Raw genomic sequence first — 14,457 nt, 5'->3', positions numbered from 1 at the left:
GGTTTTCTAATTAGTGTATAGTTATATTTTATTTGGTCTATGATTATACTCCATTTCTTAAACATATCTGTATCCTAGAAGCACATATACATTCCAGTATTTTGAATGTACTGGTTCATAAATCAATCATTTGATATTTTTAAAAATTTCTCCAAAACTATGACTCATAATTAATTGTGGGCAATAAACTCTAACCCAGGATATTAAGATTCTATTCAACATTTCTACTGGATGAAATAAAGAATCAGAATGGTAACTTATCCCAATTTTATCCTGTTAAACTGAGAATCCACAGAGCAGAAATTTACCAAAATCAAGATTTCAATTTTTTTGATGTAAAGTTCTCCACCAGAATGACCTAAGAAACAAGTATGAACCCCTATACATGAAATGTATATATTTCATTATCTCTTTCCACCTCTTTCCACATAAAATATCAGAAACACTTTCAGAGATAATGTTTTCTGTATTCTCAATGAATAAATTTTAATTCTGGATTTCAAACCCCCAAAACATTAGTCCTTTTTCTTCTAAGAGACCATTTGAACTGAAAAGTTTCCAGCATCTGCCAGTCCTGGCATGAGCAACAAAGAAAATGTTTGTTGTAAAAATCCATACATTTGTGAAATTGTAAACAATTTTTATGAACCCAATTATAATCGATGTTATCAATAAAATATATTACAATATTGTATTCTTATTATATATCATTAGTTTGTTAACTATTAATTGATATTTAAGGTTTATTTCTTAATAAAAATATAATAGTGACATCACAAACTAATGAGTGAATATAAAAACAGTTTACATAGGTTACTATAAAATTTACATTCAGTCCTCACCTTCAGTATTTGTCATTTTATTTTCATGAAAAATCTCAACAGCATCCTTAGGGGCACCAAACAGAACCAAAGCTTGTGATGTGGCATTGTCTTTGAAAAAGAAAACAAATATTTCTGTGAGCAGCTAATATTTGCTTATTAAAATTTTAAAATAAGCAAACTAATGTACAAAAGTATGTTGTAAGTGTTGTCCTTGAAAAAGTAACTATAATACAAATATCAACCAAAACCCACAGTACAATATCTTTAGATGTTTTCTGTTATTTAATTAGCTGAAGTCTCAAAAGGTATTCAAAACGGCATGCAGCTATTAAAACAGAGATCACCCACAGTGACATCACCAAAATGGTAGAGTAGGAAACCCCAGCCTCCGTCCCCCAACAAAGATCAACAATTAAACAACTATCCGCAAACAAAACTAGTTATAGGAGAGTTCAGGAATCCACTTAAGAACTTCAGCAACACTGCTAAACCAAAACCTGAGAATAACCACACACAAAAAAAGGGAAGACAAGTTCATTTTGCCTGCATCATCCCATCCCTCCAGGCAGACACTGCTCAGTTAGAAGAGGGAACTTTCCAGCTTGAAATAGTGGTTTCCCTCACTGGAAAGGGTGAGCGACCAGCTTACCCGCCCGTTTTGGGCAGTGAACAAAGGAATCACTTTGGTTTCACCCCAGCCAGAGAACAGCAAAGCTGAGAAGAACAGCAAAGCTGAGAAGTACAGCAATGGCTTGAACACAGAAGAACAGCTGAGGCTGCCCACGTCAGTCATGCAGTGCAAGTGATCACGGTTCCCAGGGCCCTGCTCTGCCAGGAACCCAGCAGTTTCGCAGGCAAAGCTGTCCTTTAGAAATAAAGGAGGAGAAAGGGTTTCCCAGACAAACAAGAGCTGAGGGAGTTCATCATCACTACACCTGTCTTACAAAACAGGACTTCTTCAAGCTGAAATGAAAGGACACCAGTCAGTAACGTGAAAATATAAAACACGCTAGTGATGTATATAGTAAAATTGAGAATGCTCAATACTGTAATATGGTGGAGTGTTAATCACCAACTCTAGTATAAAGGTTGAAGGACAGAAATACTAAAATAGCTATAGCTGAAATAATTCATTAATACATACATGATATAAAAATATGGAAATTGTGACATCAAAAACATAAAATGTGAAGGAAGGAGGAATAAAAGGGTAGAGTTTTTGTATGTGATTGAAGTTAAGTTGTTACCAGCTTAAAATAACCTCTTATAGCTATAAAATGATTCATGTAATCCTTAAAGTAACCACAAAGCAAAAACCTAGAGTAAATACACACACACACACACACACACACACACACACACACACACCCCACCCCACCCCAACCCCTCCACACACACACGGGGATCAGGGTATACCAATATGGAAAATCATCAATTCACAAAGACAGCAAGAGAGAAAAAAGTGAAAAACAGGCAGAAAGCAATCAACAAGTTGGCATTAAATCTTTACCTATCAATAATGATTTTAAATGCAAATAATTAAATTCTCCAAAAGGCACAGAGAGGTTGAGCAGATTTAAAATAAAGAAAACAAACAAACAAAAAGACCCATCTACACACTACTACAAGACACTCATTTCAGCTTTAAGGGCTCAAAGTGAAAGGATGGAAAAAGATATCAGGCAAATGGAAACCAAAGATCAGAAGTAGCTATACTTTTATCAGACAAAACAATCCCACTTACGATAGCATGAAAAGAGTAAAATATTTAGCAATAAATTTAACCAAGGAAGTGAAAGATCTATATACCAAAAACTATAAGACATTGATGAAAGAAATTGAAGAACACAAATAAATGGAAAGATACCATGCTCATGGATAGAAGAGTAAATATTGTTAAAATGTCCATTCAATTCAATTTTTATCAAAATTCCAATGGCATTTTGCACTGAAATAGAAAAAAATCTTAAAATTCTTATGAAACATAAAAGACCCCACATAGCCAAAGCAACCTTGAGAAAGAAGAACAAAGCAGGAGTCATCACGCTTCCTTATTTCAAACTATACTAGAAAGCTATAATAATCAAAACAGTATGGTTCTAGCATGAAAATAGGCACATAGATCAATGGAAGAGAACAGAAAGCCCAGAAATAAACCCATGAACATATGACCAATTAATATTTGACAAGGGAGCCAAGGATACTCAATGGGAAAAGAATAGTCTGTTCAAAAAATTGTATTGGGAAAACTGGATATTAAAACGCAAAAGAATGAAACTGGATCTCTAGCTTATCTGACTCACAAAAAAATTAACTTGAAATGGTTTAAAGACTTAAGCATATGACCTGTAACCACAAAACTCATAAATGAAAACATAGGGAAAAAGTTCCTTGACATTGGTCTTTATAAAGGATCTTTTGGGTATGACACAAGAAACACAACCAACTAACACAAAAATCAGTAAGTAGGACTACATCAAGCTAAAAACCTTCTAAAGAAACAACCAACATAATGAAAAGACAACCTACAGTATGAGAAAAAATATTTCCAAACCATCTATCTAATAGGGAGTTAATATTCAAGATAAATAAAGAACTCATATAACTCACTAGCATAAAAACAAATAATCCAGTTAAAAAATGAGCAACGGACCTGAGCAAACATTTTTCCAAGCAAGACAAATAGCCAACAGGTACATGAAAAGGTGCTCAACATCATTAATCTTCAGGGAAATGCTAATCAAACCTTACACATGTTAGAATGGCTATTATCAAAAAGACAAAAGATAATAAAGTGTTGACAAGGATGTGGAGAAAAGGAAACTCTTATGCACTATTGGCATGAATATAAATTTGTGGAGCCACTACTGAATATGGAGGTTCTTCAACATATTAAAAATAGAATTCCCATGTGATCCAGCAATCCCACTTCAGGGTATTTATCAAAAGGAAATGAAATCACTTTCTCAATGAGGTATCTGTACTCCCCTGTTCACTGCAACATTATTCACAACAGCCTAAACATGGAAACAACTAAATATCTATATACAGATGAATGGATATAGAAAATATGGCTTATATACACAATGGTATACTGTTCAGCCATTAAGAAAGAAAAAAGAAAATCTTGCCAGTTACAACTACATGGATGTACCTTGAGGACATTATACTAAGTGAAATAAGTCAGACAGAGAAAGACAGATACTATATGATCTTACTTCTATGTGGTACCTGAAAAACTTGAACACATAGAAGCAGAGAGTAGAACAGCAGTTGCCAGGGGCTGGCATGGGGGGAATGAGGAGATGTGGGTCAAAGAGAACAAACTTCCAGTTACAAGAGGAATAAGTTCTGGGGACCTAATATACAGCACAGTGACTATAATTAACTACACTGTATTGTGTATAGATGGTCTCCGACCTACGATGGATGATTCAACTTAGGATTTTTTGACTCTATGATGATGCAAAAATGATACACATTGAGTAGAAATCAGACAGGCTAAGCTATGTTTTTCCATAGGTTAAATACATTTTTGAGTTGCAATATTTTCAACATACCATGGGTTTATCAGGATGTAACTCCATCATATGTCAAGGAGTATCTGTAATTGAAAGTTGCTATGAAGGGTGGATTTTAATGTTCTCACCAAAACAACAAAATAGTGATTATGTGAAGTAAAGGATGTGTTCAATAACATTATAGTAAACATTTCACAATATGTACATGTTATTGAATCATTATATCGTAGACGTTAAACTTACACAATGTTATATGTCAATTATATTTCAATAAACCTGGAAAACATAAATAAGTAAATATGTAAATAAATAAATAAATAAAAATAGCAAGTAAATCATTATGTGCTGCTATACAAAGTAGCCTGAAATACATTGCTAAGTGAAAAATAGCGAGACACAGATTTGTATGTACGAGTATGTTTTGTCATCACTTTTTGTTTTTTAAATGAGATGAAAATATTGATAGACATTTGTAAATGTATATAAAACATATAGATCAAGAAACTGTTTAGACTGGTTACCTTTGCAAAGAGGGAGTGTAGAGAAGGAAAATTTTATATTTCATTATATAATCTCTGAAGTGCTTAAAAAATTCTCAAACATAAGAATATATTAATATGTGTTTGACTATTTCTTATACAGTTAAATATGTTTACTCTAAAATGCAGCAATACCACTCCTAAGCTTTTACCCAAGATAAAGTGTAGGTCCATGAAAAGATCAACCAGGAACATTTGTGATATCTTTAATCATAACAGTAGAAACCAGAAACTTAATATTCATCACTAGGAAAATAATTTTTAAAAATATTGTGTAGTCATGCAATAGTATAATGCTGAACAGTAAACAGGAATGGAGTAAAATTGGCAAACCTCAAAAAATGTACTGAGTAAAAATAATCAGAGAAAGTACAACAGATATTGTATAATTCTATTACTATAAGTTTCAAAAAAACAAAACTAAACTATCGTGATAGATATAAAAACAATAGTTGCCTGTGGCAGGTGAAAAACTTTATGGTGTGATAAAAATATTTTCTAGAATGGAATTGTGGCTCTACATTTATCATGTATATATTTAACAAAATGCATTAAATTATTAATTTAAGACTTAAGCTTTTCATAGTATGTAAATTATAAAACAGAAAATATATTGTTTTGCTCTAGTGGCATTAAACTATCTTGATAGCTTATACATACATACATAAATAAATGTAAGAATATCTAATGCTAATATTTACTATCCTTTACAAATAGGATATTTATAGTCTAAAACTCCACTAAAGAATAAAATGAGGCAAAAATAAATTAATAGAAAAATATGCAAACGTAAAAGAAATGTGTTGAAAAGGTATAAAAATGATGAAAGACGGTGTTAATCAAATAACCATTACAATGTGTATGATTTAAATTTATCTTAAAAAATAGCCAAATAAAAATGATACAGAAAACTCTGTAAATAAAATATATACATTTCTTTCCTAAGAAAGTTTGATGTGAGCAAATTATAAAGGAATCTAGATCTTAAGCTAAACAGTTATTAACTCTTAACCTAAAAAGTTATTATTTTAAAATTAAAGCTATAGTTAATAAAGATATAAGTATGTGTAATAATACAGTAATGCATTTTAAACATGAAGAAAAAATTTAGAGAAAAATATATTGTTTTTTGTTTCCAAAAAAACAAATGTGTCAGGGATAAATCTGTCATAACGTAGGTATTAAAAAAATGAAAACACTTTATAAGAAAGTTCAATTAACTGAAAATCAACTCTTCTTAAATCCATCAGGGAATTGAAGTCAAATTGATGGAATTGAATGCAAACTAACACCACAAAGCCAGCGAGACAGAAGTAAATACAGAGAGAATCACAATTTACTGGGAGCAGACACTGCGGAAGCCAAAAATGGGTAGAAAAATTTAAACTGTAATTGATGAACTGCTGGAGGCTGAGTGTGCACTAGCTCGAAAACTCCTGGGAACCAGTCTTAGAGGGTCACTTACACTTTCATTAATTTTATTTCTTAGTTTTATTCCAGGAGCTTCACCAGATTTTCACAGTAAACAGTGGAGAAATATTCTTCCCTACTTTTAGAAGGAGGAGTAGAAAAGTAACTATTTTAGAATTATGCCCAGAGTAAAAAACAACCATTTTCAAAAAATCTATGGATTATGCCTAGAGTGTTCTGTTTTCCATCTGACCTCAAGGAAAACTACTTTAACAGAGCTACTTCCCTAACTGATGTAGGGAAGGGAAATACCCAACTCCAGCCCCCTCTAGCCTTCTTGTCACACTTAAGATGGAAAAAGACTAAGAAGCATGGCATAACATTATGCATTTGTCAAAACCTATAGAACTATATTACATAAAGAACAAGTCCTAGTGTAAAATGCAGAATTTAGTTCACAATAATGTATCAGTATTGGTTCATCAACTGTAATGAATGTACAACACTAAAGAAAGATGTTAATAATACTCGAAAACTGTGAGGTGGTGGACAGTGGATAAGTGGACACTCTATACTATCTGCTAATTTCTGTAAACCTGAAACTACTCTAAGTATAAAATTTTATTAATTTAAAAAAAAAATCAATCAATAGGCATCATCCCTGAGGAAATCCAGAGTTTGGACTTACTAAGTCAAAGACTTTACATTGTCTACTTTAAATGTGTCCAAAGGGCTAAGAAAATCATGACTAAACAATTTTTTGAAAGTATGAGAATGACGTCAAATAGAGAATATCAGTAAAAAGAAACCAAGTAGATATTATGGAATTGAAAATTATAATAAATGAAATGAAAAATTCACTAGAGGAGCTCAAATTGAGTAGGCAGAGAAAGAATCTCTGAATTTGAAGATAGGTCAGTTGATATTACCCAGTCTGAGTAAAAGAAAAATAAATAAATAAATAAATAAATAAATAAATAAATAAATAAGCAAGCAAGCAAGCAAAATTAAGAAAGCCACAGATACCTGTAGGACAATGGCAACCGTATCATCATATACATCACAGAAGTCTGAGAAAGAGAAGGGACAGCAAAAAGAGTAGAAAGACTGCTTTTAGAATCAATGACTAAAATATTACAAATATGATGATAAACATTAATTCACACGTCCGAGAAACTCAAGGAACTCCAAGTAGAATGAACAAAATTTAGACACATCACAGATGTGAAAAGCAAAAGAATCTTGAAAGCAGCAAGAGGCAAGCAATGAATCACTCACAAGGAATCATTAATAAGATCAAAAGGTGATTTATGAATAGAAACCATGGAGCCAGAGGCAATGGATTGACATTTTGAAAATGCTGAATTAGAAAAAAGAATTGCCAATTGAAAATTTTAATCTGGAAAAACTATCCTTCACAAATGAAGAAAAAAATTAAGGCATTTACAGATAAAACAAAAAACAAAAATAGTAACTTGAATCCGCATTAAGAAATAAATAGCATATCACTACAAAGAAAGGTAACTACTTATTAAGTATTAAATATAAAAGACAGTATGCATGTATTTTTGGCTGTAATTTTTTCCTGTCCTATTTGAATTAAAATACAACTTTAGGAAGCAATAATTTAAAATCCGCAATGGTTGGCACAAATGTATAAAGACATAATTTGTGACAATAACAGAAGTAGGAAAGGTGAAACGGAGCTATATAGAAGCAAAGTTTATGTTTAATATTGAAACATTAATCTTAAGATTGTTATAAATTATTATGTTAATTGTAACCTCGAACATAAACACTGAGAAAATAATTCAAAAATATGTAGTAAGAAAAATGACAAGGGAATTAGAATGGTACTCTAGGAAATATCTTTTTACTGTATGGAGGAACAAAGGAAAAGACATGAGACATTAAGAAAAAAAATAAGTGGAAGATTTAAATACTACTTTTAATGAATTATGCTAAATATAAATGGATTAAACTCTCCAATGAAAAGTCAAACATGGGCAGAATTCATAGACATACTTTAAATTCAAAGCCAAAAATAGTTTTAAAGCAAAAGGATGTTAAGACACACCATAAAAACGTATATAAAAGAGAACTAGAGTAGACATACTAATATCAGGTGAAACAGACTTTAAGACAAAAATTATTACTAGAGATGAAGGACATTACATAATGATAAAAGGGTCAATCCATCAGGAAGCTATAACAATTATAGATATATAAAAATTTAATAGAGCCTAAAAATACATGAAGTAAAAGCTGACATAATTGAAGGAAAACAACTCAATAATAATAGTGAGAGACTTCCCTTACCCACTTTAAATAATGACACAACAACTAGAAAGAAGGTAGACAAGTAAACAGTAGACTTGAAAACATCATAAACCAACTGGGCCTAAAAAACAACTATAGAATATTCCACCAAAAAGAGCAGAAAACAAATTTTTCTCAAGTTCACATGGAACATTCTCTATAACAGACGATATAATAAGCCATAAACAAGCCTCAACATACTCAAAAGAGTTTAAATCAATCTCCTCACACCACACAGAAAAAACAGAAATCAATGACCACAGAAAATTTAAGAAATTTTCAAATATGTAAATTTTAAACTCAACTCTAAATAAACAATGGGTCAAAGAAGAAATCACAAGGTAAATTAAAAAATACTTTGAGATGAATGAAAACAAAACTATAAATTCTTAAAACTTATGCAGTTTAATGAAATCATTGCTCAGAGGGAAATGTATAGCTATATATACCTACAATTCAAAAGAACTCAAATTAATAACCTAGTCTCCCATCCTAAGAAAAGGAAGAGCAAAATAAGTCCAAAGGAAGTAGAGAAAGGAAATAATAAATATTACAGATAAATGAAATGGAGAATAGCAAAACAGTAGAGAAAATCAACAGAACCAGAAAGTGGTTCTTTGAAAAGATTAACAAAATAGACAAAACTTTAGCTTGACTGACACAGAGCAGAAAAAAAATTTTAAAAGACAATACTCAAAGTACTAAAACCAAGAGTGAAGAAAGATATTACTAAGTACCATATAGAAAGATTTATAAGGGAATACTATAAACAATATTATGCCAATAAATTAGAGAACCTAGATGAAATGGGCAAACACCTAGGAAGCAACAAACTATAAAAACTGACTCAAGAGGACATACAAATGGCAAATAGACATATGAAAAAATGCTCAACATCACTAATCATCAGAGAAATGCAAATCAAAACCACAATGAGATATCACCTCACCCCAGTCAGAATGGCTATCATCAACAAGACAAATAATAACAAATGTTGGAGAGGCTGTGGAGAAAAAGGAACCCTCATACACTGTTGGTGGGAATGCAGACTGGTGCAGCCGTTATGGAAGGCAGTGTGGAGGTTCCTCAAAGAATTACGAATAGAATTGCCATATGACCCAGCAATCCCTCTCCTGGGTATCTACCCAAAAAATCTGAAAACATTTAGAGATAAAGACATGTGTGCTCCAATGTTCATTGCAGCTTTGTTTACGGTGGCCAAGACATGGAAACAACCAAAATGTCCTTCGATAGATGAATGGATAAAGAAGTTGTGGTATATATACACAATGGAATACTATTCGGCAGTAAGAAAAGATGATATAGGAACATTTGTGACAACATGGATGGATCTTGAGAGAGTAATGCTGAGCGAAACAAGTCAGACAGAAAAAGCAGAGAACCATGTGATTTCACTGATACGTGGTATATAAACCAAAAACAACAAAAGAAGACAAACAAATGAGAAACAGAAACTCATAGACACAGACAATATAGTTTAGTGGTTGCCAGAGGGTAAGGGGGGTGGGGGGTGGGGGGTGGGAGATGAGGGTAAGGGGGATCGAATATATGGTGATGGAAGGAGAACTGACTCTGGGTGATGAACACACAATGGGATTTATAGATGATGTAATACAGAATTGTACACCTGAAATCTATGTAATTTTACTAACAATTGTCACCCCAATAAATTTAATTAAAAAAAAAAGAATAAAACAGAAATTCTGAATAGAACTATAACAAGAAATTAAATTAGTAATAAAAAAAAAAAAATCCTCCCACAAAGAAAAGCCCTTGACCAAATGGCTTCATGGGTGAATATCACCAAACATTTAAAGAATTAACCCTGATGTTTCATAAAATTTGCCAAAAATAGAAGAGGAGGGAACACTTGCGAACTCATAGTGAGCCCCATATTACCCTGACACCAAACTCAGGCAAAGACATCACAAGAACATAAAATTATACACAAAATATTCTTTATGAACATGGATACAAAAATCCTCACAAACTACTAACAAACCAAATCAGTAGCATATAAAAAGGATTATACACCAGGTCCAAGCGAGATTTATCCCAGAAATGTTCCAATTTATGAAAATCAATCAGTGTAATACACCATATCAAGAAAAGGAAGAAACCACACAATCATTTCAATAGATGCAAATAAAAAGTATTTGACAAAATCAACCTCATTCATGTTAAAAACAGGCAACAAAATAGGAATAGAAACTTCCTCAACATGATAAGGACCTTTGCAAAAAATACACAGATTACATATTTTATAGTAAAGAATGAAAGTTTTCCTCTACAATCAGGAAAAAAAACAAACATAGCTACACTTTGCCAATTCTATTCAATATTGTTCTGGAGATTCAAGCCAGAGTAATTAGGAGCAAGAAAATAAAATAAAAGGCATCCAAAACTAAAATTAAATAAAAAGGCATCAAAAATAATAAAATACTTAGGAATAAATTTAATGAAAGAAGTGCAAGACTGGTTTTCTAAAATTTATAAAACATTGTAGAAAAAAATTAAAGACCCAAATAAATAGAAATATATCTTGTGTTAGTAGATTGAAAGAAATAATTGTAAAATGCCAAAACTCCTCAAACTGATCTACCGATTTAGAGCAATTCCTATCAAATTCCAACAGCTTTTTTTGCTTTTTTTTTTCAGAAATTGTCAAACTGATCCGAAAATTCACATGGAAATGGAAGGGATCCAGATTAGACAAAATAATCTTGAAAAAGAAGAACAATGTTGAAGGAATAGTTCTTTCTGATTTCAAAAATTACTACAGATCTGTAATAATCAAGACAGTATGATACTGCCATAAGGACAGACATGTAGGTCAATGAAATAGAATTGAGATTCCTGAAATAAACCCATATCTATAGTCAGTTGTTTTTTACAACAGTGCTAAGACTATTCCATGAGAAAATAATAGTCTTTTTTTCAACAGAGGGACAACTAGATATATAAATGTAAAACATGAATTTTGTCTCCTACCTTAAACTATATATAAAAATTAACTCAAAATGGATCATAGACTTAAAATGCAAGAGTTTATACCATAACACGCTCAGAAGAAAATGGGGTAAATATTTGTGATCATGGGTTCAGCAATAGTTTCTCTGATATGAAATCAAAGTACAAGCAATTTTAAAAATTAGATTAATTGGCTTCATTAAAATAAAAATGTTTGTGCCACAAAGAACAATATCAAAAAAGTGAAAATACAATCGTTCCTATGTGCAAATCATATATCTGATAAGGGTCTAGTTTCTGGATCAAATAAATAATTCTTACAACTGAACAATAAAAAAGACAAATAACTCAATTTTAAAGTAGGCAAAAGATTTAAATACACATTTCTTCAAAGATATACAAATGACTAGTAAGCACATTTAAAGATTCTCATCATCATTAGTCATTAAGGAAATGCAAATCAAAACCACAATGATGCCACTTCACATGAAGACGTACTATAATAGGATTAAAAAGAAAAAAAAAGACAAAAACAATATAACAAGTGTTGCTAAGAGTGTGGAAATACTAGAATCCTCATATATTGCTTTTTGGAATGTAAACTATTGCAGTTGCTTTGAAAAAATTTTGGCAAGTAATCAGAAAGTTAAACATCAAGTTACCAAATGACCCAGTAATTCCCGTCCTAAGTGTTTACCCAATAGACATGAAAACAGATGTCCACATAAAAACTTGTACTCAAATATTCATAACATTATTCACAATAAGCCCTATAGTGGATACAACCAAATTATCCACCTACTGAGGAATGTATAAACAATATGTGGAATATTCATACAATGGAATATTATTTATCCATAAAAAAGAGCCTTGACAAAAATTCTAGTTTAAAAGAAGACAGGCACACAAAGTCAGCTATTGTGTTGATTCATATTATAAGAATATGTGGGGCAAGGAACCCAAAGAAAGTGGAAGAAAGAGAAAGGGTAACAAGAATTAAAATTAATAAAATAGAAAGTAAATAAACAACAACAAAAAAAACCCTAAAGATAATTTAAAAGGTAAGAAATTACCACTGAAATATTTAGCACAAATGAACATGTCTGGCAAAATTGATCAAGACAAAAAAGAAGAAACAGGAAACAAATACAATAGTATGAAAGTAAAAGAGGAATAAGTGCATATAGAGAGATATAAAAATAAATACTATTAACAATATAGCATCAATAAACTTAAAATTTAACCAAATGAACACATTTTTAAAAGAAAAAAATTATAAATTGCCAATAGTAAATTAAGAATAAATAAAATCCTAAATAGTCCTCTAACTAATAAATATTTTGTATCAATAGTTTCATGTTTTCCTAAAAAGACATACATTCAGCCAATCAAAAAAATTAAAATATTACATTATATTTTGTCAGAGAATAGAAAATGAAGAAACAGTTGCCAATTCAATTGTGAGGTTATAAACACTTTAGTACCAAAACCAGACACGAACAAAGTAAGAAAATTTAGGGACCAATACTCAAGAGCACAGATGGAAAAAATCCTAAATAAATCACTATCAAACCAAATCCAGCAATATATTGCAAGAAAATAAAGCAAAATAAGTTAAATTTGTCCCAGGAATGAAGTTTAACAATTGGTTTGGTGGTTGCCAGAGGGTAAGGGGGGTGGGGGGTGAGGGGTGGGAGATGAGGGTAAGGGGATCGAATATATGGTGATGGAAGGAGAATTGACTCTGGGTGATGAACACACAATGGGATTTATAGATGATGTAATACAGAATTGTACACCTGAAATCTATGTAATTTTACTAACAATTGTCACCCCAATAAATTTAATAAAAAAAAAAAAAAGAAAATCCGTGATGCAACTCATTAAATTTAATGATTATGGTTTAAAGAAGAAAAATTTAATGGCAAAATCATTTCAATAGATGTAGAAAAAAGTATTCATAAAATTCAATACAGTATTTCATCTTCTCCTATAGTCAAGTAATATTCCATTGTATATATGTACCATATCTTTTTGTGACAGCATAGGTGGATCTTGAGAGTATCATGCTTAGAGAAATAAACCAGACAGAAAAAGTCGAGAACTATGTGACTTCACTCATTTGTGGGATATAAAATGGAAAGCAATAAATGAACAAAACAAAGAAGGAAACAAAAACTCATAGGCACAGACAACAGTTTAATGGTTACCAGAGGGTAAGGTAGTCCCAATAATTTTTTCTCCCAAGTGTTCACCTTCATTTGCAATGTGACCTTGTAGCATCTGTCATCAACAGGTGGAATCTAATCCCTTGCCCCTTGACTCTAGGCTAATCCTGTGACAACATGGTGGGAGAGGAGTCAGCCCAATTTCACCAACCAAGTACGTAGGCCTGTGAAAGACCCCACCCCAAATTAGCAGGATCAGTAATGGTGCTTAGTTAACTTATGGCTTACTACAGATTCATGAGTGAGCTGTCCTGAGCCCATGTGAGATCATTAGAACCACCCAAGCCAAGTGAGCTAAAATGAATGTTTATGATGTATATACCTGCATTTTTGTGGTGGTTCTTACATAGCATTAGTACAGCAATGGATAAGTGATACAAAGACAATCTATATATTCCCAGTTAAAGTACTCAAGGCAAAATTCTATACCCAGGATTGGCAACTTTTTCTGTAAATGGACAGATAGTAAAAATTTTATGTTTTATGGGCCACATGTGGTCTCTGTTGCATATTCCTCTCTGATCTGTTTCTTTTTTTTTTTTTTTTTTTTCATTTTATAACCCTTGACGAGTGTAAAAACCATACTCAAAGAGATTTGAGTATGATTTGGCCCATGGGCTGTGAT

At 31.7% G+C, this 14,457-nt stretch overlaps 1 protein-coding gene across 1 annotated transcript in view; it reads right to left on the bottom strand.

Annotated features, from left to right (window-relative positions):
* CCDC178 (coiled-coil domain containing 178) overlaps positions 1 to 4,411 on the bottom strand; it is a 327,539-nt gene extending 323,128 nt beyond the window's left edge. Inside the window, exons 1-3 of the mRNA XM_074339729.1 lie at positions 4,385 to 4,411; positions 1,449 to 1,689; positions 843 to 932 (exon numbers count right to left, since the gene is read on the bottom strand). Of these exons, the coding sequence (XP_074195830.1) occupies positions 843 to 932; positions 1,449 to 1,689; positions 4,385 to 4,411 (358 nt within the window). The remainder of the gene's footprint in view (positions 1 to 842; positions 933 to 1,448; positions 1,690 to 4,384) is intronic.
* Between the last annotated feature and the right edge of the window lie 10,046 nt (positions 4,412 to 14,457).

Source organism: Rhinolophus sinicus, linkage group LG09 (assembly GCF_036562045.2).
Source record: "Rhinolophus sinicus isolate RSC01 linkage group LG09, ASM3656204v1, whole genome shotgun sequence".
Lineage (NCBI taxonomy): Eukaryota > Metazoa > Chordata > Mammalia > Chiroptera > Rhinolophidae > Rhinolophus > Rhinolophus sinicus.
This window is presented reverse-complemented; position numbering and strand designations above follow the sequence as displayed.